The 26,171-nt window shown below is 47.0% G+C and overlaps 2 protein-coding genes across 2 annotated transcripts; one reads left to right on the plus strand and one right to left on the minus strand.

Moving 5' to 3' along the window:
- Positions 1 to 812: 812 nt before the first annotated feature.
- On the minus strand, positions 813 to 24,755 carry LOC144159008 (putative serine carboxypeptidase CPVL). The gene is made up of 5 exons (XM_077690235.1): positions 24,547 to 24,755; positions 18,453 to 18,657; positions 6,341 to 6,530; positions 5,497 to 5,830; positions 813 to 2,771 (listed from the first exon to the last, which is right to left on the minus strand). Exons 2-5 carry the CDS (start codon positions 18,653 to 18,655, stop codon positions 1,921 to 1,923), a joined length of 1,578 nt encoding a protein of 525 aa, XP_077546361.1. The 5' UTR covers positions 18,656 to 18,657; positions 24,547 to 24,755; the 3' UTR covers positions 813 to 1,920.
- LOC144157886 (uncharacterized) lies at positions 10,899 to 12,437 on the plus strand. Its single transcript, XM_077688602.1, has 2 exons — positions 10,899 to 11,069; positions 11,341 to 12,437. Exons 1-2 carry the CDS (start codon positions 10,959 to 10,961, stop codon positions 12,433 to 12,435), a joined length of 1,206 nt encoding a protein of 401 aa, XP_077544728.1. The 5' UTR covers positions 10,899 to 10,958; the 3' UTR covers positions 12,436 to 12,437.
- Positions 24,756 to 26,171: the final 1,416 nt, after the last annotated feature.

Genomic DNA, 26,171 nt, shown 5'->3' on the forward strand with positions numbered 1-26,171 from the left:
CTCTGCGTAAAGCAGGGGCCGCACAAACACGAAAAAAAGATTTCACTTCCTCCCCTGGCTCACCAACCATACCTTGCCGCCACACTTGCGCGCTCTGACGCAGTTCTTTCCGGCTCTGACGCGCCTCTATGACGCACGAGACACTGCCCAGTGCGGCGCCGCGAACGCGAACCACAGCGACAGCGCTCACCGTGCAACCGGAATCTGGTGGGCGGAGCATGCGCGTCGAGTGCTAAAAAAAAAAAAAAGCGCGCGCAGGGCTTGGCGCAGCCAATGACTGCACGTACATCAAGGAGGGTGATGGATTGCCCTGTTTCTCTCGGTGGTCTTGCGCCGGGTCGATGACGTCGCGGCTTCCACAGTGCTTCGGAGGAGCTACTAGAGGAGGAGAGCCCCAGGCCTTATGGGTGGCCCCTTTTAATGAGCGATAACTCGGCTAATACTCAACGCATTTAAACAATTTTTGCGGGATGACGTTCCTTGGATAGTACTCCAGTGACTGCGCACGCAAAATCGTAACATTTGGCAGCCTATTTAGGGCCCCTTTAAATACCCTGGCGTTTATTAAATGATCGATCGGTAGTCAGAATCAGACCGCTAAGCTGTTGTAGCTAATACCACAATGCTGAAAACATTTTTAAAAATATGAAATGTGTCTCTGTGGTTATAAATCGGCAGGATAAACTCTTAACCCAACATAAAAACACTTATTCCACGTGGAATCAATACCTCGGAGCTTGTGCAGTCCTACTAAGGACTAAAGGAACACACTCGATCATTTAGTGACTCCTCAAAAATAACTTTATTTGTTCCTCAGCGATATTACAAGGGGGGGGGGGACGCAGTTGAAGAGCTGCTCATGCGACATAAAATTCGGATGGTACTTATACACATGCCTCATCGCATTTTTAATCGCTTTTTGTCCATGTTCAGAAAGTCCTCTTTAAATTCACGTGTTTTACGGCACGTTTACCGTACTAGGGTGTGGTACGAGTATGTCAAAGATTCGCCCACGTGGTGTCATACGATGTCATTTTCATATTAGACTTCTTTTGCACCCTTTCCACTAATTTCGTCTATTTAAATGTACCTTCCTACTTTTTTTCTTCCGTGGGTTTCTTGGAGATGTCTGATAATATTGAAATGGTGTGGAAAACAGCAAGCGTAAGGCTTAAGTGTATACGTACCAGGTGCCTACAGTTTGCAAAGATAAAAATTGGGTTTATTGTACAACGGCAGTGCCTGGAAATACTAGTGAGATCTGCAGTTTCGTGCGCTTGTTCCTGGCGTGAAACGGCGGGGTATAAATGCTAGGCGATAATGTTATTCAGGACATGCGTTTTCGGTCACCGTTTACCCTGAAATCAAGACTCCAGATGGGCTTAAAAAAAGGGTGCAAACTAAACAATTCCCTATCATTCGCAGTATCCTATTTGGGCCAGCCAAGACACCACATTTTTGTGCAAATACGATACTCCAGGGGACCGAGCCTTAGTCATCGGGTTCAATAAGGATACACTCAATGCCGAAAGTATTAACACCGTTCTTGGGCTGCGAAACTTCCTCTGCATTCAATTATTTCGAAACGGTGACTGAAATGATTTGGATTGTATCGCCACCAAGCAATGAGCACTGATTTTCTTAATGTCTTGCTGTAAGGAAAGTCTTAGTTGTTATCTAGTTTTTAACAGTGTCTTAGTTTGAAACCCAGTTGCTCAACTCTGTTTATTGTGAAATTTTGGGGAATGTTGTTAACGTCGGCAATCATAAGATAGTAATTTAGTAGTTGAAGAACATTGACCTGTGACTGTAAACGCGCTAATAACACTTCTAGGTGGAGATAGAATGAATTCATTCGGGAAATAGTCTACCGCATCGATGCTTCGACGTTTACGTCTCCAGAATGGAATACAGCGCTCCTCAACACGCTGAAACTGGGGTGCTCTGCCCACCATGCGGATCTGTTCGCTTTGAAAACTTTAAAAACCGACGATAGAGTTCGCTTATTGCCGATGACCGATCCATAAAGATGTAGTGGCCGCCGAAAAGGACCGTGTTATGCATAAATTGGTCCGCTATTTTCTCGTAACCAAGAAGCTCGAGGGAAGTATTATCTTCTCTATGCCAACGCTTCCGCTGAGTTTTTTTCAGCAATTCCTTACCCTTCCAGTTCAACTTATCCAAACACCGTTCGAGGTTGACCGCAGGAAATACCGCATCAAATTGTGCAGCGTAGAAAAGGACGTGTGTTCTGTTTAAAACGTACTCAACTATTTCTTGGATGTCAACGAAGAAATCTCCCACGGCAAGTCGCATCACTGTCTCAGCCCTGGTCGCGTCAAGCGTCCGGAAAGGATTGACGTGAAGTATCAGCTTGAAATCGTTAGTGTCTGCATACCGATAATACGCTTCAATTTCCGCCGGTCGTTGAGGTGCCGCGATGCTCCCGTGATGGTCAAATCCAGTAAGCTTCTGAAATAAACTTTTCTCTTTGGGTGCGTACCAGTTCAGTACCGTTTTACTGAGTAGTGTGGCGGCCGAAGTAAAATTCTGCTCTTTAACTAACCTTTCAATTGTTCTAAATTGATTATTGAAAATGTCCCTGCCGTGTTGGTCCAGTAAACCGGAGTAATAAAGATATTCAGCGGAGTTGATGATGTCCAGCAGGGGAAATAGGAAACCGGCGCCCAGCATGACTCCTTTGAAATTTAAACGGAGTTCCTTAGGATGTGGCGCTAGTACTCTTTGCGCAACGCCAACTGCTGACCGTGCTGCAAGAAAGAAAAGAAAAAGAAGTCAAACGTAAGTATACTTAAAGCAGGCACTTTTCTGAACAAAGCCAATGCTAGCATTCTGATTGTTAATTACAGTGCAAGACAACCCAGTTGATGTTTTCTGTAATTACAGTAAAGCCCGCTTATATCGAACAGCACGAGGATTGTAAAATAGTTCGATATAGCAAAAATTCGACATAGAAAGTGAAGAAAAAAAAAAAACTTACAGGAGAGCAATCCTGCAACGGAGTCATGGGATAACACTGAGCTCTTACCACCCTGGGGTTCTCTATTGATACGACACTTTCTCGGAAAGAATACAATCATTTATTGGGGCGCAAGAACTGCGTGAGTGTAGCCTGCTTTTTGGAGTGCAGCGCGTTGCTGGTGACTGCTTTCTCTGTGGTATCTAAACAATCGACAAGCACAAGACCGCTGCCCTCGATAACACTGCAGTATCGCCGTAGCAGGGCCACGGCAGCGATGGCTTCGCTCGTGCTCACAAGCGGTACGGAGTCCTCGGCGTCTTCGACAGAGCGGAGAGAAGCATGGATACAAGCGAATAACGGCGAACCCAGCGAACCGAGCAAGTGCGGGCAGCGAGTGGCCCGGACTTGAAGATCGGTGACACCGCAGCCCGCAGCGCCCAATGTGGCGCTTTCGGCGCCAACAGCATGCATGCGTGGAGCTGGTCCACCCTGCCACGGCCGGTTTGGCCAAGGAGGTTAAATTTTTTTTAACCTCCTTGGTTTGGACGCACTCGAGCTCGCGCGGGAGTCGCAAGCGACACCCGCGCCACCGTTGTGCGCCTATGTATTGCGAGAAAGGCTGCCGCATGCCTAAGGAGAGCGAAAAATTTGGCGCGGGAGAGTTCGATATATCCATTGTGAGCAAAATCGCGTTCGATATAAAAAATTTAAAATGCATATAATTTTTATCAGAATTATACAATGGTTCGATATAGGCAATAATTCGATATATCCGTGTTCGATATAAGCGGGCTTTACTGTTACCGTAGTGACCAGTCCCCGCGACCACAGGGCATAGTGTGCCAGTGGCGTAGCCAATAATATGATTTTCCGTGAGAGTCTGGTATTCGCTTACATGCCACCCTCACGAAATGACGCTATCACACCCTCTTCAGGCAATTCCATGGCGTAGGGATAATGATCGAAATAAATACGTGTGCTGGTTCTTGTCATCAGCCAAATTAGCTGATTGAAAGGCGATGATTGGCTGCTAAATTATCGTATAAGGGGTCAGCACCATTTTGCCATCGTGGTAGCCGAAGTGGCTGCTGGACCGTTGGAACCTAGAACTTCTGCCGAATCTCAGAGACGTTTTTGGCTGCTTACATGCTTGCTTTGGAGGAATTGTCAGTCAAATTGAGCACGAACTGCGTTTAGGATCTAATCTACTCTTGCCGATCGGTTGGTAACTATGGCAAGTTTAATAAAATGTGGCCACAGGTAAAATTAACTTAAACCTGAATTTAGTCTTTCAGTGCATTAAAACAAGCCCACGAGGCATAAAGCATCCCAGAAAGTCCCTTTACTGATGGTTCCAGTTTGAGCGGCTGCCTTCATTCTAAACGAACCGACATTACATGTCCGGTCTAAACCCCACCCGGGCTGATGAATTTTGTGTATAAAACTAGAATGCACAACACCCGAACAACATTTATAAATTACATACAGTACATGGCACTGACTGCATGCACCAAGTTTTGGTCTTAAGAATTTGAGAAATAAGGTGGCCGCGAATATGTACCATACGGTCTATTCGCGCCAATTTAGGTGAGCTGGAAATCTTTGCGAGAGGCCTTCGCCCTGCAGTGGACACAACTAGGCTGATGTTGATAATGATGATGATTATGAATCAAGGGCCTGGGCATGACTGCGCTCGGGAATCCGGCAGAAATAAAGATTGGCGAATAGTATGTCGGACCAAATTAAAAAAAATGATAGGAAGTATATTTTTACAGAAGTGATTGCGTATCGTATAAACGTTAAATAATCCGCGCTGTTTCGAAACGCAGGATAGAGATAATTTTTTTTCTGTACGCAAGGAGACACTGAATATTGCAACACAGGTTGAAGGCGGGCCAGTTGGTACATAACAAACTTATAAAACAGCGCTAGAAACAGGACTAGAAAACGTACGGGCACACAGACGTAAGAAACGCCACTGGTAGCACACTCGCTGCTCACGTTGCCAAATGCCCAGGCTGTTCGCCTCTGTTTGAGAAAAGCCACGTGCTGGCGCGATACCGCGACCGAATGAGACGGGAGATTAGAGAGGCCTGGGAAATGCATACCCGGAAACATGAATGCGTCAGCGCTCCGTCTGTTGCTCTTACGGGGAAAGAAATTCACTTTCTTGGTGATAATGTAGATAAGGCGAGCTAGTTGCTACGATTGTGTTAGTAATGAAGATCACTGTACTTTTTGAAACTGATTGTTTTTTGTATTTTTTTTGTATTCTTCAGTTGTTATTTCTTTCCTGACGGGTCACTTTCTTTCCGTATTTATTGCCCGTTCAGTGATAATAAACTCAGTTGTTAGTCAGCGCCCTGTCTGTGTGTCCTTTCTCTGGTCCTGTTTCTAGCGCTGTTTTATAAGTTACTGAATATTGTTCGCGGGTGTAGCTCGCCCTGTTGGGTTGAAGAGCTTACGCACGTGCCTATTTTGTCGTGAAGGTTTGAAAGCGCAGATTATATTACCTCCGTATGATTCTCCAGCGATGTAAAAATCGGCGTCAGTGTATTCTGGGAAAAGCCGCAAAAACCTCTTTAGGAATCGTGTAACATGAATGGAGGCCTCTTCTAGCGTTTTCGGGTAGTCTTCACCGTTTTCAACTCTGAAACTGAATCCAGACCCAACAGGCTGATCAAGGTATATCACATTAAAATTATTTGTGAGGCTGTGGTTCCTCCTGTAGAGCCTAGAATATGCATCAATGCCGACTGGCCCATTCTCGAGAAACTGGCCGAACAGCGAGGATTTGCCGGGTCCACCTTGCAGCCACAGCAGAAGTGGTTTTCTTGGGGCGTTGTGCTGTGAATGAGACAAACACACAAGGCATGCGGCACTTCTTTTTTTTTTTTAAACAATTTCTGCTTCAAAATATAAATATTGTTTTATTTCGGTGGTTAAAAAACGGTTCGTTTAGCGTTATCTCTAGCGCAGAGAAAAGGGCTGCTCTGCCGGCGTTTTTTCCTTCTTTGCTCTTAAGGTTAAGTGAAACATGAACTTTGCGCGTTTTAAATCATAACTGCAACATTACAGGATTCTGGAAATCTTCCTGCTTGCACTCACTCACTCACTCACTCACTCACTCACTCACTCACTCACTCACTCACTCACTCACTCACTCACTCACTCACTCACTCACTCACTCACTCACTCACTCACTCACTCACTCACTCACTCACTCACTCACTCACTCACTCACTCACTCACTCACTCACTCACTCACTCACTCACTCACTCACTCACTCACATTTATAACAAAAGGCCAGCTTTTTCCATAGACTGAATGGAGCTAATAGTGCGAATAATACTCACCTCGGATTTGATGTGTAAAAAAAAGAGAAATAACGTGGCGTACTTGTCAGCCGGAATGAAGCCAGAGTATGCTTCCAGATTGTCATAGGGTTTCGGCAGGCAAACGCGGCTGCTATCCTTCATTGCCTTAAGTTTATCTGGACGTACTCGATCGTTTGTAGGGAAGAGCAGAAGGTCGTTCTGGGGCCAGCTGCAAACAATCACATTGGATATAACTAATTAAGTGTCCTTCAACGTTCTTTTTCGTTTGGCTGACCTTCTATATATGATTGATGAGCGTCTTCACCAATGTTGTTCACCAAGTTTTACTTGCAGTTAAGCCTTTTTCTTAATCTGAAATTAAGAAAATTGACTTCCCCATTCGCCAAACCTACAAAACGCCAACCACCCTATATTGAAGAAGAAACTAGGCATCCGCAGCACATAATCTGACACCTAAGAAGCACGTCGCACATGTAGGAAATGTCTTCTGGTTCTCGCCGCAACCAAACGGCACCTCCTCACATCACTCAAATATCATAATGCTAAAGCTTGCCAGACATGAAAGAGCTCCTCGCACCACACATTCATCGACCACTCGGAATAACGGGCAACGTGCACGCTATACACGCCGCTCTAAGGCTAGCCCGCATAAGGTGCCTTCAAACTATGCCCGGGCCACGACCATCTAGACACTGCTTTATATACCAACGCCTTCACTGCATACAACCTGTAGAAAAAAGATGACGTTTAGCCACTCTCGGGCCCCTCACCATCATCACAAGTTTCTTCCATTGGAGGATGGGTCTCGGCGGCTTGTACCTTTCTCAACACAGCCGGCACATAGCATAAGTTGCCAGCGTTACAGACTACCAAAACCGATAACTCACTGCTTCCACTACCTTCACTACATTCTTCCAGACACCAAAGTTGCCATAACCCTCTCTGATCACGACACACGGCAAGTACAAAGTAATCACCACTGATTTACAAGCTGTATGAAGTAATTGCCTGTTCAACCATATCTGAACTGAAGTACTCCGAATTCTCTGACTACGTAAACTACCTCCGCCCATAACGTACGAGCCCATGGTCATGAGGTCCTGCGTGACAATGAAATGACATGTTCGGTGTCGTGGGATCATGTACGTGGGGTGGAGATAGGGACACCATATCTCCTTCGCCCACCCCAACACCTTCATCCTCACCAATAAGTATTTTCACCCTCTACCGACTATCACGCAGAAACTCCCAACCACTTATCCTCAACATTCTCTCCACGAAGCTAGCACACGCGGAAAACAATAGGCCAACACATATCAACGCAATGTCCTTTAAATAGGCGCTGTCCACCACATAATAGTTGCATGCCCACACGCAAACAAACTTTCCTTTATCTCCCTATCGTTACACCAGAGTAGTGGCTGGAGCTGCTGACCAGCTTGGCCCCAGCCGTCGACCGTATCCTTTTGCAGAGGGCCCATCCCGCCAGCAAGCACCAGGGTATCCTTGACTGAGTACACTTGCCACCGGGAGAGCGCCCTAGATCACCCGTTCTTCATTATTCTGTCTTCCGACCCTAGAACCCTGTTTTGTCGCATCGCAACATGTAAAACCAACAAATTAGCTGTCCTTATTCCCGCAATAGCCGTCGAAACAACAAAATTCATTTTGAGTCATATGTAGGCTCACAAACATGGGATTCACCTGTCTTGGTAGTAACTAAAATTAAGATTTTTTTGTAATCCTTTAAACACTCCTAAAATGCAACTTATACTGCCAGATGATTAGCGCTGGCTCTTTGGGGAGCTTAAGCCCGTTCTACATCGTGCGAATTTCCTGGCTGCGGCGTCAATAGTGCGGCAAAACGATCCGTTCTTGTTGTTGTGGCAAATTGCCAATGGTTTGGAACAGCCAACATTCTCCTGTGAACGCTGCTAGTCATTTGGCAATTTGCCGCAGCAGTGAAAATAGTAAAACAGCTCGTTATTCTGCGCGAGCGGTGCCGCAGCTGCAGATTCGCCGGCGAAATGCGCACCATGTAGAACGGGCTTTAGAGAGGGCATCATGCAGATACCTTAAAGGGGTCCTGAAATGCCTTCCGCCGATGCATGGATGTACATGTAACCAAATAAAGCAATGTATTAGCAATCTCCTCCTGCAAGAATTTTGTTAAAGCGATGAGTATTAGCTGAGAAATCGTAAATCAAAAACCGCGAATTATCGTCGCGCCGTATTTCCTCCTCCTTTCAACTGTTTCTTCGCTGTTGGCCTCCCCTCCCATGATGCTCCGCTCCTCAGCGGTGACGTACTTCCGCTATCGCGCTCCCACAGACTGCCGTCTGCTACGGGCCAGCTCTTTCGGCTTTTTCATCTCTGTAGACACCATGGACACAGGCTGGAAAAGCGAACGAATGACCTGGCCGCATGTGTGCTGCCTGGCCTTGCCCTTTCGCGGTGTACGTAGCTGCAGTTGGTATCGGCGGCGAACTCGCAGCCGCGTGGGGAGAATCGTGCGCTCGTTCCCTTTGGTGCACCGCGCACTGTTTATCCAAAAAGCGCGGTCTCAGATGTGGCCCCGCTGGTGCCGGGTGTTATTTTGCGGTGGTTGTAATTCCTACTACCGGCGGCATGTGAAAAAAGACATTTTCAACCGACACAGAACCCGTGCACAAAACGCGCCGGATCGGATCGCTTTATCAGCGGCGATGAACGTGAAGGCGAAGAGCAAACCAACGCTGCACTCGATCAGCGAGAACCCGTGTTCTGACAAGCTGCACCCATGTGTTGCATTCAACACTAACGGGAAAGCGTGTGTTTGCACTTGTTTGGATAGTCGTAAAATGTCCAAACACTCCGGCACTCCGCTAGCAGATCAGCCGGCGAGACATTTCGGAAAACATTTGACAGATGGCGCCGTATGCATTAGTGTGTCGCTACGCAAAACTGATGAGACGCTCTACTAAAACTCCCATCGCGGTGTCACGTAGCGGGACGCAAAAATTTAGCGTTTAGCGTATGCAAAGGCCACAAACGCTGTACTAAAACTCTATTAGCAGCAAAATAGCGTGCGTATGTGAAACCGCTTCCGTTTACAAAGCTGCACGCCGAGCGCGTACGTTTCAAACCTAGTGACATCGTTTAAATACACTGGCAAGCACAGTGTAACGTAGTCAGATATCAACCGTATGCTCAGGCGACAAGCAAGAGCTTGTTTTATGTGGGGCGGAGATTGCGCATAAAGGGGCCGTTCGCACTTCCGACGAAAGCGAGTGAGAGCGGCAGGAATTCCGTCGCTTTGTCGCGCGACGATCGTTTTTGTCGAATGGTCGGGACAAATTTTGGTTGCGCGACAGAATTCCCGTCGCTTTCGCTCGCTTTCGTCGCAAGCGGGAATGGAAAGTTCTGCCGCGCTGCCGTCTGCTACGCAGCTCGGAGGTAACCGCGCGATCTGATCGGGCCGTATGAACGCGCACACTCCCGCACGGCAGCGCCCCAAGCGGCAGACGGCCGCGTACATCGCTCCCGGCGCCCGCCTGGAGCCCGCCCTCGGCACACTAGCCAGTATATTTCAGGCACTATAGGCTCCGTGCAGTCAAGTTTTCGGCGGAGGTCGCGACACCTGACGGCGCGCCGCGCCAACGCTGGGTCGGCCACGAAGCCAGTCGTGGCCAGTCGTCCATGCGGGCAGTGTTTTTCTATTGTTTCAGAGCAGTTTTTGTCAGCGTCTGGGATCGGTTTGGCCCATTCCCGGCAGCAGCATGCTTCAGGGTAAGGAAAATGGCAACTCGCCAGTGCGACAGCCCGAAAAACGTAGCAATAGCCGCCGATACTGCTGCGTGAAGGACTGCCACAGCCGAGAAGGAGAGCATGGCGTCAACCTGTACAGGTTTCCCGGCCGAAAGTGGGTGCACGACCGCCGGACCAAATGGATTGCGGCAGTACGAAGAGTGAAGTAAGGAGAACGCTTGTTTGTTATTGTCTCGACCAGTTCCTAAGTGAATAGCATCCTCCGTCACGCGATTGCGTGGCGGGGGGCAAATGCATATTGTGATAGGTGTTTATCGTGCCCGAAAATCGTGAGCCACTCGTACTTGCCCAAATCGCATGACACTTGCGACGAAGCGACGCGAGTTCTGTCGCAGCGGCTAAAATTCGACCAGACCAAACCACAAAAAGGATCGCCGCGCGACGAAGCGACAGAATTCCCGGCGCTTTCGCCCGCAAGTGGGAATGGGCCCTCAGTGGTGCGAGTAATGCTCGCATTATAACAGCTACCGGGTTTTCTTTACAGCGATCGTGACGGCTCGGAATGGACCCCCAACGAGGCTTCAAGAATATGCTCGAAGCACTTCGTTGGCGGCGAGAAAAGTTCAATCTCCTCCCATCCCGGGTACTTCCCCACGATATTCCCACCAGCGTACAAAGCGCGCCCAGTCAACTCGAAAGCAAGCGTGTCAAGGTATAAAAGGTAAGCATCGCAAACAAACATGTGGCGCTCGCCTTTACGGACCCGCGTCCTGCATAACAAGATCGAACTCGCTGTGACGATGCTATTTGGTTCCCAAGGTGGCACAAAAGGAACTCAGCCGCTCGCGACCTCCGGGAAAGCGAAGCGGATGCAGACAGCGATGCAGCTATGGATTCGGAATGCCTTGAGGAATGCAGCGATTCGGACTCTGTTCCAGACATGCACAACTTGGAGCTGCTGTGCGCCGTGGCAGAAGCGTCGCGCCAAAAGCATGACCAGGTAACGTGTTCATGAGAAGTAATAGCGTAAACATGCAGTAGCCGACACAGCATGGAAAAAAAGGGATGTACAGATAAAATTAGTGGCTATACGAAGCTTTGTCACATAAAGTGAGTGCTGGCAGACAAAAAGCTGAGCCCTCCGCTGCTTTTTTCAGGGTGCCTCAATTGTGAAAAATTTAAGGCTGCATGGCTGGCCAGGGTGCATCCAGCACTCACTGCTGTTTTTTTCCTCACCAGTAACCACCTGTTGTAATCTTTTTCTTTTCAAGGGCTGCCAAACCGAAGAAAACCTGTTACTTGAGAAGTCCTTTTCGGTATTTTTGTCCACAACCGATGGGAGTGATGCCTGTTCGCAGGTTTCTCACAAAGCTGTTTGTGAAGTAGAAGTGCAGTGTAGCCCGTGTGTGGTGTCCCGGCACAGTGGGTCCGATTACCGGACCAGCTGCTTCACAGGCTACGACAGCGTGAAGTCTTGTGCTTCGGCAGTGAAGGATCTCTGTGGAGTTGCAATGGATGTTTTTGCGCTTCTGCTGTGCCTTCTGACTGCTCGTGCCGAACGGTCGTGTGACCCTCCCCTCTGTGACAAGCTGCTTTTGTTTCTTATGAAGCTCAAACTGGGCATCAGCTATTCATCGCTTGCAGTGCTATTTTCAGTGAGCAGGACGACTGCTTCACGCCACTTCAACAGCATCCTGCGGTCACTCAGCACTGCAACACAGAAGTGGATCTACCGCCCCCCCACAAGTGTCATCAAAGCCCGGCTACCAGAAAGTTTTAAGTTGCACTACCCACGCTACTCAATGATAATTGACTGTACAGAGGTGCGTACAGAGCAGCCGAGCACCGTGGAGCAGCAAAGGGCCCTTTATTCACACTACAAGGGAACTTACACTGTGAAATTTCTTGTGGCTATAACACCCTGCGGCACAATATGCTTTAATTCTGAAGCATACGGTGGAAGGTGTTCGGATGCATTCATTACAGTAAACTCTGGATTCTTGGATTTAGTCGAACCAGGGGACACGATATTGGCCGACAAGGGCTTTCCAGGCATTCAGGCAGGCCTTGATGAGGCAGAGGCTGTGCTTGTGATGCCGCCTTTCCTGCACGGCCAGGGGCAGTTTACCGAAAATGAAGTGCAAGAAACGTACAATATTGCTCAAGTAAGGATCCATGTAGAACGAATGATCCAGCGAATCAAACTGTACAACATCCTGAATTCTCAAGTGCCGACAGAGCTGCTTCCAGCAATGAGTGATGTTTTTCACATGTGTTGCGTTTTGGCCAACCTGCAGCCCCCTATCCTGAAACCAAATGAGAATGTCAAGCAAGCAACGTGCAATGCCGCTCCTGCTGTTGACTAGGTTCAGGTACTGCAGTCCTGATGCATGCTTTTTTTAATTGTGACAATAAATGCAGGTGGAAACCTGAGGTGCGTGTTTCTTCCCTCTAAGCATAGAAAAATACAGAGCATTTCACACACTTTTATTATACACAATTCACAAAGTATTTACATGTGCCTCATGGCAAGAGCTGGCAAGAGCCACACAAAGTAGAAATCTTCAAGAGCTCGCACTGCTGTGCTAATAAACACTTCATCTCTCTCAATAAGAAGAGTAATGCTCTGGAGGTTTGAATACACAAAAAAGAAGCACATGCTCATGTTGCAGACATACATCAGCATCTGCACTTGCGTGTAGTACTTATGGCTCTTGAGCAACGTGAGCCGACCATCTATGTACTTCACGTACTTCAGAAAGGAAACCTGCTTCGTTGCATCAATCAACATGCTGTCCTTTCTACTGTGAGGGCACTTTATCTCAAGAAGGCAAGGGCTGCCTTGGTATTGCAGCAGGCCGTCGGGGCTCCCACACAGTCATGGTTGCGATTGCTGAACCACGAGACCGGCCTGCAAACATTTCATCAAAATACAAGGCAGTTAGCAAACTTGGAACCTTCCTCAAGCAGAGCGATAAGTACCTCCACAACTGCTGTGAAGACCTTCTCCTCGAATGCCTTCCTTGCCACAGGTTCCATTTCCGTTCCTGAAAAAAAAGGGGGGTGGGAGTTATTGCATCCCAATAAAAAACAACTAAGAAGCATACCATGTTCTGTTGCGGCGCACGTGAAGTATAGGGCATTTATCACTGCCTCCACCAGTTCCAATGGACCTTTCCGGGTTTTCAGAATGAAGTGTGCTTTTGAACAAGTTATGCGGATCTTCCGCTCTTTGTGCCACCTGTTTACATTGAGAAAAAGAAAAAGATAGGTACAGAGTTAATGCGTCTACGCAACAATTGTGCTTGCAGAGCTCACCTTGCATTCCGTGCCTGCCCTTTAGTGAGCGCACAAAGATAAACAGCGTCAGTGCACTTCACGTTGCTTTCATAGTAGTGGGCTGTTTCTGGGGGCATCAATTTGTGATGCTCCTTCTCCCTTATTTTCATTTTTGGGAAATGGCACTCAGCCACAAGTGCGTGGTAGACGGTCGTCGGTGGCTGGATCAATTCAGCGAGGACAGCACAGTCTTCACTAGTCGCATCCTCAACGAACTTCTCAGTTGCATTTTCTGCACAGCTCGTTTGGCTTACATGCCTCAAAACATTCACCATTGGGCATTCAATGTCTGGGAAATGTTCTAGGACGTATGTAGGGTCTACAGCTACGGGCTCTTTCTTGCCCACAAAGGGGTGCTTGTTAGCTGAAAAAGAAGCACGCAAAAATTAGCGCTCTCATTTTCTATTTATTTGATCGTAGGCTGTCATATTATGCTCAATATAACATTGCCAGGCGTTGCAAACGCCGCTCATTCTAACACAAAAAATTACGAAATGTGCCTGCTGCAGCTACGTCCGCTACTTACGACCAAAAAGCTCGGCGATCGATGACTTGTCGTAGCCACGGGCGCCTTTCGTTGGTTTGCCCCACGCTTGAGGTTTTGAGGTGCAGGACTGGTCTTCGTGCTTGTTTACAAAAACTGCGACGGCCGCACAGTGCTTGCAGTTCCCGGCGGCGCCGTACCTGCAATCGCAGGAACCTCCAACCACCTTTCTGTCGACATCGCTGAGCTGAACAGAAAAACAAAGCGGGCTGGATGATATTTGAAAGCGCGAGCAAGACCAAGTAAAAGCATGTGCATGTTGACGCTCGCTGTGCGCTGTCGAGAAGTTTAAGGGATTACCGCGCAAAAAATCTGCAGCTTCGTAACGCCGGGAACACGCACGAGTGATGTAATTGCAACGATGAAGTCTTTCGCTCAGCTTGCAGCAAACATTCTCCTTTAAAACTTCAATCACTGACGAGGCCTCCGGGGCCTTGCCGAAGTACACAGCACACAGGTTAGCACTGTGCCAGACCGTCGGCAGTAAATTTAAATCAATATCAACCGTTTTTTTTATTTCACGAGTTCCTGGACACAAAAATATAAACACATGGTGTACTCACGTGTAAGGAAACCTTGTACACTTGTCTTCCTTGCTGCGAATGGCATTTGCCTACCACGTAGGAACGGTCAACTTCTTTAACACCAGAAACGTGGCCAGCGGCATACAGTTTGTTCCCTTTGGACAAAACTGGGCCTCTAAAATAGGTTTCCGTGTTTGAGAGTGGCCTAAAGCCGCAAAAAGTCACTTGCGGCATAGCGCCACCGACTGCGCACGCACATGTACTACACGTACAAACAAAAGAGCACAAAAGCACTTGGACGAGGCCTACCCAGTAATAGAGATGCTTGACTCTAGATGGCGCCAGTAGTACTTCTCCACTGCGCCACCTAGTCACTGCACGGCGCCTATAATGGAGGAAAGATTTTTTGCTTCCGATGAACCTAGTTCTTTGCCCCTGTGTTTTTAAATACGTGAAGTGGTTAGCACGTCGTCCTCACGCAGCTCTGTATCGTCGTAGCATCGCTGATTGTCCGAACGAAGCTTGCAGCTAAGCCAATGCAGCGACCGAAGCTGTGTGTGTGTGTGTGTGCATCGCCTCCTGTGTGTTGTGGATGCGTTCGTTTCGCGATGAAATGCGACATTGTACTTCTGCGGGTGGATAGTGCTTCCCATGGTCTGGATTATCTTTCTCGAACGACGTACCACTCAACCTCGCATGGGGTATGTGCAGTGTGCCTGGCTAAAAGCCTTCTCGCTTGCGCGCCAGAGTTGTGACTTGCTGCTCGTCCCTGCAAACCGGGTGTGAGGTGAGTGCCGTATTTACGACGGGCAGGAGGAGGCAACTCATCGTCTGTCAATCGCGGTTCAGACTTGCAACGCATGTTGTGACGTTGCGTTCGTTCGAAACGCATCTCTGGATTGTTTTGAAGTTGAATAAAATGCACGCGTCAAACCCGGGCATTCGGCTCAGGGCGTTCACTGCGATTGCACCAAAGAAGTGCCACGGGACTTTCTTTATGGTACGTACTCACGTAAGATAAAATCCACGTCGTTTTATGGCCGTGTTGCATTCAATACAAACGGTTAAGCGTTTGTTTACACTTGTTTCGTTTGTCGTAAAATGTCAAAGCACTCCGGCACTCTGCTGGCAGATCAGCCGGCGAGCCGACGCTGAGCAGACGACTCATCTCTTTGCCGGAAGTGCGTGAAAAAGCCGCCCAATAGCAGGATGTCTAGCTCATGACGAACATCTGGGAATCGGTGATGTAGACATGTGAAGACGGCGGCGTCCAAAAACACGAAGGAAAGGGTGAGAAAAAAGCGACAAACTTTGCAACAAAAGTGTGAGCTTTCCGCTGCGCGTAAAAGTGTAATACTTGGCACAGGTGACGTTGGCGACCCAATCTAGCGATTGCGCTAGTTCATTTAGTGTGCTCAAAATGCCTTTCAGGGCCCCTTTAACCAGGCTTCAGCCCAGTCATAAAAACATGTCACAGGCGTCGCTGTTGTTTTATCACTGTCCCCTACGCTTCCAAGTTGTATACAGAGTGCAGAGTGCAGCTAGTTCTACACCACGTTCACATGTCTATGGGGCGAAAAGGGAAAACGCCACTGCGTCGAGATTTAGGCGCACGCTAAAGATCTCGAGGTGATCAGAAGTAATCCGGAGCCGTACACTAAGCGGTCCCTCATTGCCTAGATGTATCTTCGGTACGCTAAACATCAATCAATCAATCAATCAATCAATCAATCAATCAATCAATCAATCAATCAATCAATCAATCAATCAATCAATCAATCAATCAATCAATCAATCAATCAATCAATCAATCAATCAATCAATCAATCAATCAATCAAAAATAAATAAATAAATAAATAAATAAATAAATAAATAAATAAATAAATAAATAAATAAATAAATAAATAAATAAATAAATAAATAGATCAATCAACCTCCTATGAGGGAGAACAAAGGGCATTAAATGCGTGCTTACATGTAAACGTGCCTGTGAGTGACATGACGAACAACGCGAGACTCATTGTACGTCGAGCTGCTGGTACCTCTTGATGATGTTGCATCTTAATGGAGCAATGAAGGGGAAACACAACTTCTCCGAATTTGAAACAACTAGCCTTTGGTAAACCACTCAGCCGGAAAAGACGTTTTTATCCGACAAGAAACGAAGAAATATGGGAAACTTTCTAATTTTGCGCTGCAGCGACGTATTATGGGCACCAGTGTCGTATTATGTGCCAGTAGTAAAACTCAGGGTGTTATTATCAGGGTGTTATCTGCGCGTTAGCATTCAAATAATACACAGCAGAACTAGAGGCCCCGCTACAATCCCTCAGTCATGTTTCTTGGTGGTGGCTTAGGTCGGACGCCGCCAATCGCACAAACAAGATGCTGTGACGTCATAGAAAATTGCCGGAAAGTGGCTGGGGAGTTGCCACTGGTTCATATGTTTTCGTTAATATTTCCATTATTTGTCCGAAGTTTGCGATAAAATTGGTGTCACTGTTGTCCGGACAAATCAGTCTTTTTAATCATCCAAAATTGTATTTTGTCTTCAAAGTTCCCTTAAAGCGCGCCGTTAGGCTGGATAACGTTGCATAACAGTGAGGCCTCCTCCCTCGACTGATCATCAACCTTTGTGCAAGCCAGTTACAAACTGGAAAATGCGGAAGGTAAGCTTACAAATGAGGCTTCAGAAATCAGGCTTCACTGAGTGAACGAGTTTACGTGAAGTCCTCCGAGGTATGCTAATAATGAGTTTGAACTCAGAACGGGCAAGCAATGCAAATGTAAAACAGGGTTGACCATATAAGAAAATAAGATGTGTGATCGAGAATGCCAGCGTGTAAAGGCTGCCTCGATTGAAAAGCATTGGACAAGCCTAACGGAAGTTGTGTGTCTAAATATGCGAACTCTGAGCTTTGTAGGAAAATTTGATCACGGCAAACGAAAACCGCGGACTTCTTTAAATTTATTTAAATGGTGTGTGCCCGAAAATATCTTTGGGCACCTATTGAGCGTGTGAGAGTGCCGTTCTAAATAACTTGAGCGTAGCTAGAAGACTGACAGTCTCTAACTTTATGACCTTTCATAGAAGAGCAAGGACGTGTTTCTCTCCAGTGACATTTGTGCGCCGGCCTCACTGGCCGATGTGTCATCGCATACCTGAGACGGAAATCTCACACTCCACGCAGCGTTGATCGCCAGCGCAGCTTGGGCCGTATTTCGTACTGGCACCGTCTCACCTTGTTCTTCAGGTTCAACACGCTCCTCACAATGTGCGCTGTTTTCTCTGAAATACCGAACAAACACCGACTTTCCAGCTATACGACACAGTGCGACACGGAACATTGACCTTGCTTTGTTAGACTTTGGTGTTTTTTTTTTCAGAGCGCGCCTTTTTTGTCGTAGAGTTTTGCGCGCTGCGCCCTGCGTTTGAACTGCTCGCCGTTCAAGAAAAGTCAGTAAAACACTGCAACAGCTCTCTCGGTGCCAGAGCGTATTTCTTAGTACACTGAGTGCGTGGACCTTATTATCCACTGAGTAATGCGTGTACCTTATTCTCTTAAAAAAAACACCAAACACGTTTGTCACTGTACGTGAATATTAAAACAAATAAAAATGGAGCATTTTTTTTCTCCAGATAGCTTAAACTTTCCGTAGAGCAAACAAAAATGAAACCGGAGAGAGGTAGGCTACTTGGAGGTCATTGTTTCACATTTTACATCGAAGTCTATACTCGGTAAAATAAGAGGCGCTAAAAACGATTCCGAAAAAAAAACTCAATCTAATACCGTGGGTTCCTTCCGCTCTTTATTCAATTTTAATAATTTGGATAATCCCCTGGAATGTTGTTTTTTCTGTGCTAGTCGGCTCTTGAGCTACTATGGTGACAGCAGGAGTACCACGAGGTATTATACTAAGGTCCACTTCAACATATATGACCTCTTTTATTCCAACTGGGCGTATATCACTTACTGGTAAATATAGTCACAGTTGATCTCTCCTTCGGAAGAACTTGTTGCAGGGCCAGCCGGTAATTGCTCGCCACCTGTGTTCCATGGTGTGCCTTTCTTTGGCGTTACGGGCAGATGTACCTTTTCTTGCTGGCCGCCAGAGTCGCAAATGACTAGACCAGCAAACAGGTGCACAAGGGTTGCAGAACATTTCCGGACTTTCATGGCTGTCAGGATTAAACAAGAGGTGGATTAGAGTTTTGGTACCTCCATTCGAAAGTCCACAGCTGTTAGTTTCTACCAGTGTTTTGTTTTACGTCCTGTTAAGTTGAAACAACTACAGGGACACCAAAGCACCTCATTACGATGCAGTGATTGCCAAAGCATGAGTGTCAAATTGCAGAACGTGTACGTGTTCTCTTACTATTGCGATATATCTTATGTCTTCTTTCTTCTTTCAATTACTATGACTCAGCACAAACCCACATTCACATCGTCGAGCCAAGATGACATTAAATGGGGCCTGCTTCGCCCCACTCCTAATACTTATTGTGTAATCAGCATGCTCCTGCGAAGTTGCGCAACGTGGTAGACAACACCCTATGCGTTCATCCAGCAGCCGTGCACAGACCCTTGAACACTGCTGAGCCCCCAAAGCATAGGGTTATCGTCGGTGATTTGCACCTGCCTGGACGAGAAAGACCCCAACCAAAACGTCTCTACAGGAGCAATCAAGAACAAGGCAACAATCAGCTTTTGAACAATCGGCATCTTTTGTGTGCCGTTCATTGGCCATCCTTTTTACCCCCGGTGTCCATATTTAGTGTTGAATGAACGCCCTATTTTGTGCGAACGTAGTTAATCAGTGCTTTCGCGCTAATAAATGTGCACTAGTCAGGCTGCCTTCGTGTGACAAGGAAGCTGTGACACAGAGCTCTGCTGCTGAGTAAATTAGTGACAATTTAAAACTATTTTCTTGCGGTTTCAAAACACACGCATCGATCGGAATAGATAAGGCCAGGAAAAGTAATCGAAAAAGATCAAGTGACATTTTTCAGGACATAAACTCCGATTGTTGGATGTGTTAGATGACGCTTAGAATTAGATGACGCTTAGATTAAATTGGTTGGGGGCTGGAATAAATTGTATGACGATTGGATTAAAAGAAGCGGGAAAACCTATATTACAAGATTCAGGCTAGCAAGAAAAGTTATCGTTATTTTGGCTCAAAATATTTTAGATGCGAAGCATCTCATGCTCGGGGCTGTGTCCCTACCTCCTTTGTTTTTGTCCGCCGTCCACACTCTACTGCGCATGCGCGCCTCTTCAGCCCCGTCAGCGTTTGGGCTGACGTCAGCGCAGTACACTATAAAAAGAAGTAGTCAGACGGCGCCCGGTTTTGATTCCACGACTCTCTGGCCGCAACGGGAGGTACGTGGCGCTCTTCCCACTGCGCTACAAACCGAGATGGGTGCATGCGCTACGAACACGCGTTATGTCCTCCACTCATTCAAGCTACTTCAAGAAGCTACTAATACAACGAAGGCACGCGAAGCTGAACGTCAACAGAAACTACGAACTGAAAACTTTAAAGGAGGATGTTGAATTTCCCGTGGGAAAGCTGTGGCGGGAAGCGCCACGCGCCTTGCAGCTCAACCATAGAAGAGGATAAAGAGGGCGGGCAGCGGGGTAGGAGCGTGAGCACGCAATAAAGAAAGGCGAGAACCAGGAGGCGTTCGATCAGGTAACGCGGGTGTCGGTCTCTTCGCTGTCTTTACATTTCTCTTCATTTCTCTACATTTCTCTACATTTCTCGGTCTCTACATGGGGGCTCACACTACGTTCCCATTCGTGCTCCAATGAATGAAACAACATAAAGGCAACACAACGAAACCTACACGGAACCCCCATGATGCTTCGCATCCTCCTCATGGTTTCTCACGGGAAGATGATGTAAATTTTTTTCAACGCGTATTTCTTATTTCCTGATATCAAGCGCACATCTATTTTTAACAAGAATACCACTGCAAGCATCTTTTGTGGATCGATGCTTAGTCTTTTCGACGAGTGAGGAGCATGTTTCCAGATTTAGTGGTCCGGAAAAGTTCTGGCCATATAATCTCCTCGTTCAACAATTCTTTTAGGGGCAGACAGACAGACAGACAGACAGACCAAAATTTTCAGGTTTAAGTAGCTCAAGAATGACTTTTGTCTTTAATAAAGTTGACACGGAGCAAAGCAGAGCCCGTTGTGCCCCCTTTGGCGACACTCCTCTCCGATCAGCTCATCCGTGAAGCATCCTTGCTCCCCCCCCCCTCCCCCCGAATTTAACTCTGTCCTCGAGCGCTGTGTAGCGCCTGTTGATCCTGCTGTTGCTTCCCACCCCAGGCCCAAAGCTGCTGCCCAACCCAGGCCATAAACCACCCGATGCTATCGGCCCCACCGGTGTATAATTCGATCTGCCGGCACACTCCTTCACAATAAATCGCCATCACGCCACTGCTCTCGGTAGGCTTTACGAGCCGGGGGTTGCCTGAACAATACCCACAGTTACGTCATCTTTAGTGAACCTAAATATAACGGATAACGCTCCGCTTGCGTTTTTGCCGGGTTTAGCTACACTGTCTGGCTGGCCATCTTTCCCTCGCCATTGTTAACGCCGTCCTTAAACAGTCATCTAGGAGTTACCATGGTAAAACACGCAATTAGCACCAAAGAAGACTTCTAATAATGCATTTCAGTGTCTCCTGAATGCTTTTTGGCGTACTAAAGCTCGTAGGAAGGCCTCTGGCAGCGTGGGTAGCACATTTATCATTACAGAAAAATCACTGCTGAGGATGTTTGTTAGCATTCTGATACACCGGATATGCCGCAGTTCTGGAAACCTAAAAAGATTAAACTTTATCTTATAGTTATGATGGTAGCAGCGGCTAATATTAAGCTAGCACAGTGAGGCTACTGAACATTGCTGACATTTCGGAAATTGTTAGCGTGTCGTCCTCGCCTGTGAGAATCTTCTGGTTGTGTATTTACGGAACGCATTACCCGTATATATTTCGGCTACGAATAGAGTTATCACTGGCCATGGGCATACATGGTTACTTCTCGGGGCAAAACTATTCATTTTGTATTTATACCCTTTCTTTCAAGTAAAATTCAGTCACTGAATTCAGCTCTTTTTAAAAGCTGCTGTACCTTTTAGTTCTAAGGAAAATGTAACCATCCCTTCAACCCCCTCCCCCTTCGCGAGATTCCGCTTCCTTGTGAGTACAATGTGCATTTCCTGTGCCTACCCAGCAGTATCTACTGCTTCGCTTGGCCCACTCATTGTGGTATGTTATGCAATCGCTGAAACAGCTATGCTCTACAGAAACTATTCAGAGGGGCCTATGATCCCACTGATAGCGACCTTTTGGGTCAATTTGTCCCCATTGTAGAGCCATTGACAGGTGAGGGCAATTCTATTATAATGTCCAAATTACCCTAGAAGAGGTAGAACCGGCAGTCAACTAGCTTCCGAAATATTGTTGTGTCTTCTGTAAAATATCGTCCGTGCGATGTACTGGAAACAATTGAGCACTGCTTCATAAATTGCAGGAATGCCATGCTTTTTTTAGATGTCCTCCATAGAACTCTTAGGAAGGACTTTGAATTGACTCCACATAGTGTGAAGTATCTTGTATCACCCGCAGACGCTGATGTGCCATATGATTATTTTTTAAAGCGGAGTTTTATTGTTCTCATTGATGGTTTATGTAACGCTAAAACGCCAAATTTAAAGAAAAAAACAATTTTCGTAGCCGGAATCCAGCCTGGGTCCCTCGAGTAATGAAACCGGCGTCTACTCAATTTCTCCACTTCGACATGGTCTAAGCATAGAGTTACGTACAACCCCTGTCACACGCCCACTTTGAATCGCGATTAAAGTGGATCGCGATCCAGTTTTCGAGCGCGCTCGACGTACTGCCGCTGCTACACGGCACGTTTCAATCGCGATTGAGAAGTTGCACGGGTTGCGCTCGTGTTCGCCAGATGGCGCTAACCATGTACTTGCGGCCGGCGTCTGGTAACTTCGCGCGGTCGTAGGTATACGTAACTATGTAAATATTACCTCACGCTTATTTGGGTCAAGTTATTCGACACAATTTGTGGCGTTAGTTGAAGTTGTCGCATTCTTTGCCATTACTGAGCGGGGACGAGAGTATCGCCGCTTTCGTTCGATCGCGCTTGGAAGCCTCGATCGCGCTTGAGAAACCAGGATTGAGTTCGAGCGGGATCGAGCTCGATCGCGATTGAAACTGCCGTGTAGCAGGTGCCCGATCCGGATTGAGCTCGATCCGGATCGACTCAATCGCGATTGAAAGTGCCCGTGTGACAGGGGTATAATAACTAGAGGGGAAACTGGTGCTAGTGCCAACGCGAACTCCGACACGGCACTTACGCTTCGATGGGAAGGATGGGTAGTTCTGGAACCGGATTGCGTACGATTGAAACGGGCCTATAAGGCTGCGCAAATTGTGTTTTTTGTCAACGAAACTCTTATTGCGCGGTTCACTGTTTACAAATTACATGGAAAACAAACAAGTTAGTGGCCGCAAACTGGTTTTGTGTGAAATGAAACGGCGGGCTTATATAGAAAGCAAACGCGGAGTCCAGGAGGTTTTCAGAGTACGTTTGGCATTTGCCAACAAGTACAGCAGGACGCGGACTTCTCCAAGAACTGTTCGTTAAAGTTTCGGCATTTGCAGGTTTTAGTATTAGGAAAAGTTTTCTGCTCCTAAAAAAGAAATCGATTACTTTTTGGAGAAGTCATTCTCGCCTGAATTAGAGCAGTTAGTCGAGCAACGTTCATCAGCCGCCGGTACTGCCGGTGTACGCCGTGGGAGCCGGCGTTCGCACGAGAGGTGTGGCTCTTCCAAGCAATTCGCAAAAGTCATCAGCTTCGAAAATACAGTGCTCTGCCGAATTCGTAGCGCCGCAACTCCTAATTGGCAGACAATTTCGCCGCGCACGGCGCCGTCATTTGTGTTTTCTTGCTCGATCTGCTGGAAATGAATTCATAACCCACCCAATTCGCAACTCTGGTTATAAAACACTTCACACAGGGCGTGGTCACTGCGCGCGCGGCATGCAGTTCTAGGAAAAACGTATTTGTGAACGCTTCTTCCAACCCCCCGCGCATGCAATGTAAGTCCCAAACAAACACGAAACTGCCTGCACGATTCAATCCATAGTAAATTCCACGAGCCATCTAGCGCCAATCCAAATCCAGAACTCCCCATTACGCCCATTGCGGCGGGTGATCGCAGCGCCAGATTCCCCTCTAGTTGTTATTGTACAAAACGCTATGGGTCTAAGCGGTTTGGAAAACTTAGACGCCAACCAAAGAATCCGTCGCGAGAGAGCTTCGCGTTGAACCATCGTCGTCATTTGACGGAAAAGTGCATAAGTGCATGGTTTTCGTTTCTAATCGCTCTGCATATAGTTTATGGAAAACGCCAATGCTGGGTAGAAACGCTGAGCCTACGGGCTCTTCAAGATCACATTTTTGCCGAATGTATATTAGTATTAAAGATGTTCACAACCAAAATGATCTTCTCCCTGACTGGTATCACCTGCTTATTTGTTATTTAAGGTTGCCCCCGTTTTAAACCTCATGTACGTAATAGTTCATTGGGTTTAGTTTTGCTTTCCATCTTGTTTTGAACTGATGTGATTGTGTACATAGTTGTAAATATGTGTAGTAAATATCGTTTCCTAAATTGACTTCTAGTGCAATAAGTACCATGCGAAAAATGGCGCTTGCACAGCGGGTCTGGAATTGCCGGTTTTGAAGCGAACGCCCGGGTTCGAGCCCTAGAAATGCGAGTTTTCTTTCAGCTTGCGTCACTTTTTATCGTAAAATGTTCTTCAGCTCAATCCTGTGCACTAAATTTGTAAATAAAACAGGATCAGAATATGTTAGGTTGGGTTAGAGGTGGGGCGCGGCATTTCAACGCGTTCAATTATGTTTTGCTTCGCACCGGAAGTGCCGGCATTGTACCTGTCTTGTAACGGAATTTCGCCTCCCATTCCCCGTTTTTTGTGCAAAAGCAGGTGATAAATCAAGGGCTTACCGGCCCGGAAGCGTAGGAGTCTGTTTTCAGCTGTCTCTGCTTGCTGTGGCACCAGTAGTCCTTACGGCTGCGGACAATGACACCACGCAACCTTCATGTTCTCCACCTTAGCAACAAATACTTTTTCATGTCTGCGTATTCCAATACACAGCGGAATTCCCCCTAACATATGTCATACAAGCGCACGTTCAACATCAGGTCTCTAATTCTGCTGTCCTTTCTCTCGCACACGAAGTCGACGAAGTGCTATTTTACAATCATTTCAGAAGTGCCATTTCAGAGAAATTCTTCAGGAACTTGCCGTTCCACAAGCCGCATATTTGTTTGAACGTTGCGAAAGGTCAAGTATTGTCCACTTCAAAAATACCGCGCACTAAAGAAATTGAGGCAAAATGTGTGAGGTTATGAAGGAGCGATCACTTCATGTTGACAGAAGGATAAACAGCGTTGCTTGAGAAGTAAAAGAAGCGAAAGAAATCGTGACGCGATGCCATAGTGATGAAATAGAGCGCCTTATTTGTTTCTATGCAATATTTTTATATTATGAATGAAATCAGCAAAAAAAGTCTGCTGAAATTCAGAGAATTATCTTCTAATGCGTAGCATTCTTATCACGCCTGTCTTAAAGGAGCCATGAAGAGAAAACAAAAGTTTGTTTATTCGAAAGATTAGGTGTTTCATAGTACCCCAAGCGCTTTCCCGGAAGCAAATGATGCTTTATTCACTGAGAAATAAGGCAATTTAAGCCAAAATTTTAAACCTCCCGCTAAAATTGAACATTCCGTGACGTGTACAATGGCGTCATAGAGCCGGTCCATGAAACAGATACTTAGTAGGTCGACTCCATATAGCACCCACACGCGGGAGTCGATCGAGACGGCGGCCATTTTAAAAATACTAGTAAAACCTAGTGCACCCGCAGCCCTAGTCATGGAATCGCCTGATCCGGAGAACAAAACTCTCGCCGAGGAGCTCGGGCTTGCATTTAACAACCTCACATCACAAAAACGCTCAATGCTTCTAAGTGCACGAGCGGCAAGAGTTGTGGGATACGCGGTGGACGGGAAAGCGACCATTCCGCGATAGCCACAACAGACGAACGCCCAGCCGTCGGCACCGCTGCCTCGTCAGCCCCGTCGCGACGGACGAATATAGACTGGTACGTATGTGCCGTATTTTGATTACGGTTAATAATAGTTCAATTTCAGTAGCAGTATCACTTATGCCAGTTGGCCGGTGTCGTGTATGGAAAGCCGTTCGAAAGGACTCGAACAAACTGAAGTTTTCAGTGGTTGTAAACTGGAAACGAGCTCGTAACGACAGCAGCAAGCCAACACCATTCGAAACTTACGCGACGACTGGCACTATCTCGTCGCTTCTTGCTGTTCCTTACTCCCCTCGTTTCTATTTTTACCTTTGCTGGTTGGCGATATGACGGCCAACCTCCTGTGAAGGGATTACGATACGAAGCAAGGTCGCGGCTGTGCGTGCTGGAACGGTTCGTTGGCCCCGAAGAGCCTCGAACCCGAAAATTCGTCTGCGCGACGGCGAGATGTCGAGCTCGGCCGGCGCTAGTTTCGTATGCATTGGCGCACACGCTTGCGAATTCGTTCGGACCTTCAACC

This window comes from Haemaphysalis longicornis, unplaced genomic scaffold (assembly GCF_048455015.1).
Source record: "Haemaphysalis longicornis isolate Haplotype H1 unplaced genomic scaffold, Haemaphysalis longicornis Haplotype H1 scaffold_10, whole genome shotgun sequence".
NCBI lineage: Eukaryota > Metazoa > Arthropoda > Arachnida > Ixodida > Ixodidae > Haemaphysalis > Haemaphysalis longicornis.

Coding starts and splice junctions, on each gene's coding strand:
- LOC144157886 (XM_077688602.1), top strand. CDS start 10,959: ATGGATTCGGAATGCCTTGAGGAATGCAGCGATTCGGACTCTGTTCCA. Junction 11,070..11,340: donor CGCGCCAAAAGCATGACCAG/GTAACGTGTTCA, acceptor TTTCTTTTCAAG/GGCTGCCAAACCGAAGAAAA.
- LOC144159008 (XM_077690235.1), bottom strand. CDS start 18,655: ATGAAAGTCCGGAAATGTTCTGCAACCCTTGTGCACCTGTTTGCTGGT. Junction 6,531..18,452: donor AACTGTGACTATATTTACCA/GTAAGTGATATA, acceptor GATTGTTTGCAG/CTGGCCCCAGAACGACCTTC. Junction 2,772..5,496: donor CGCTGGAGAATCATACGGAG/GTAATATAATCT, acceptor TCTTTCTTGCAG/CACGGTCAGCAGTTGGCGTT.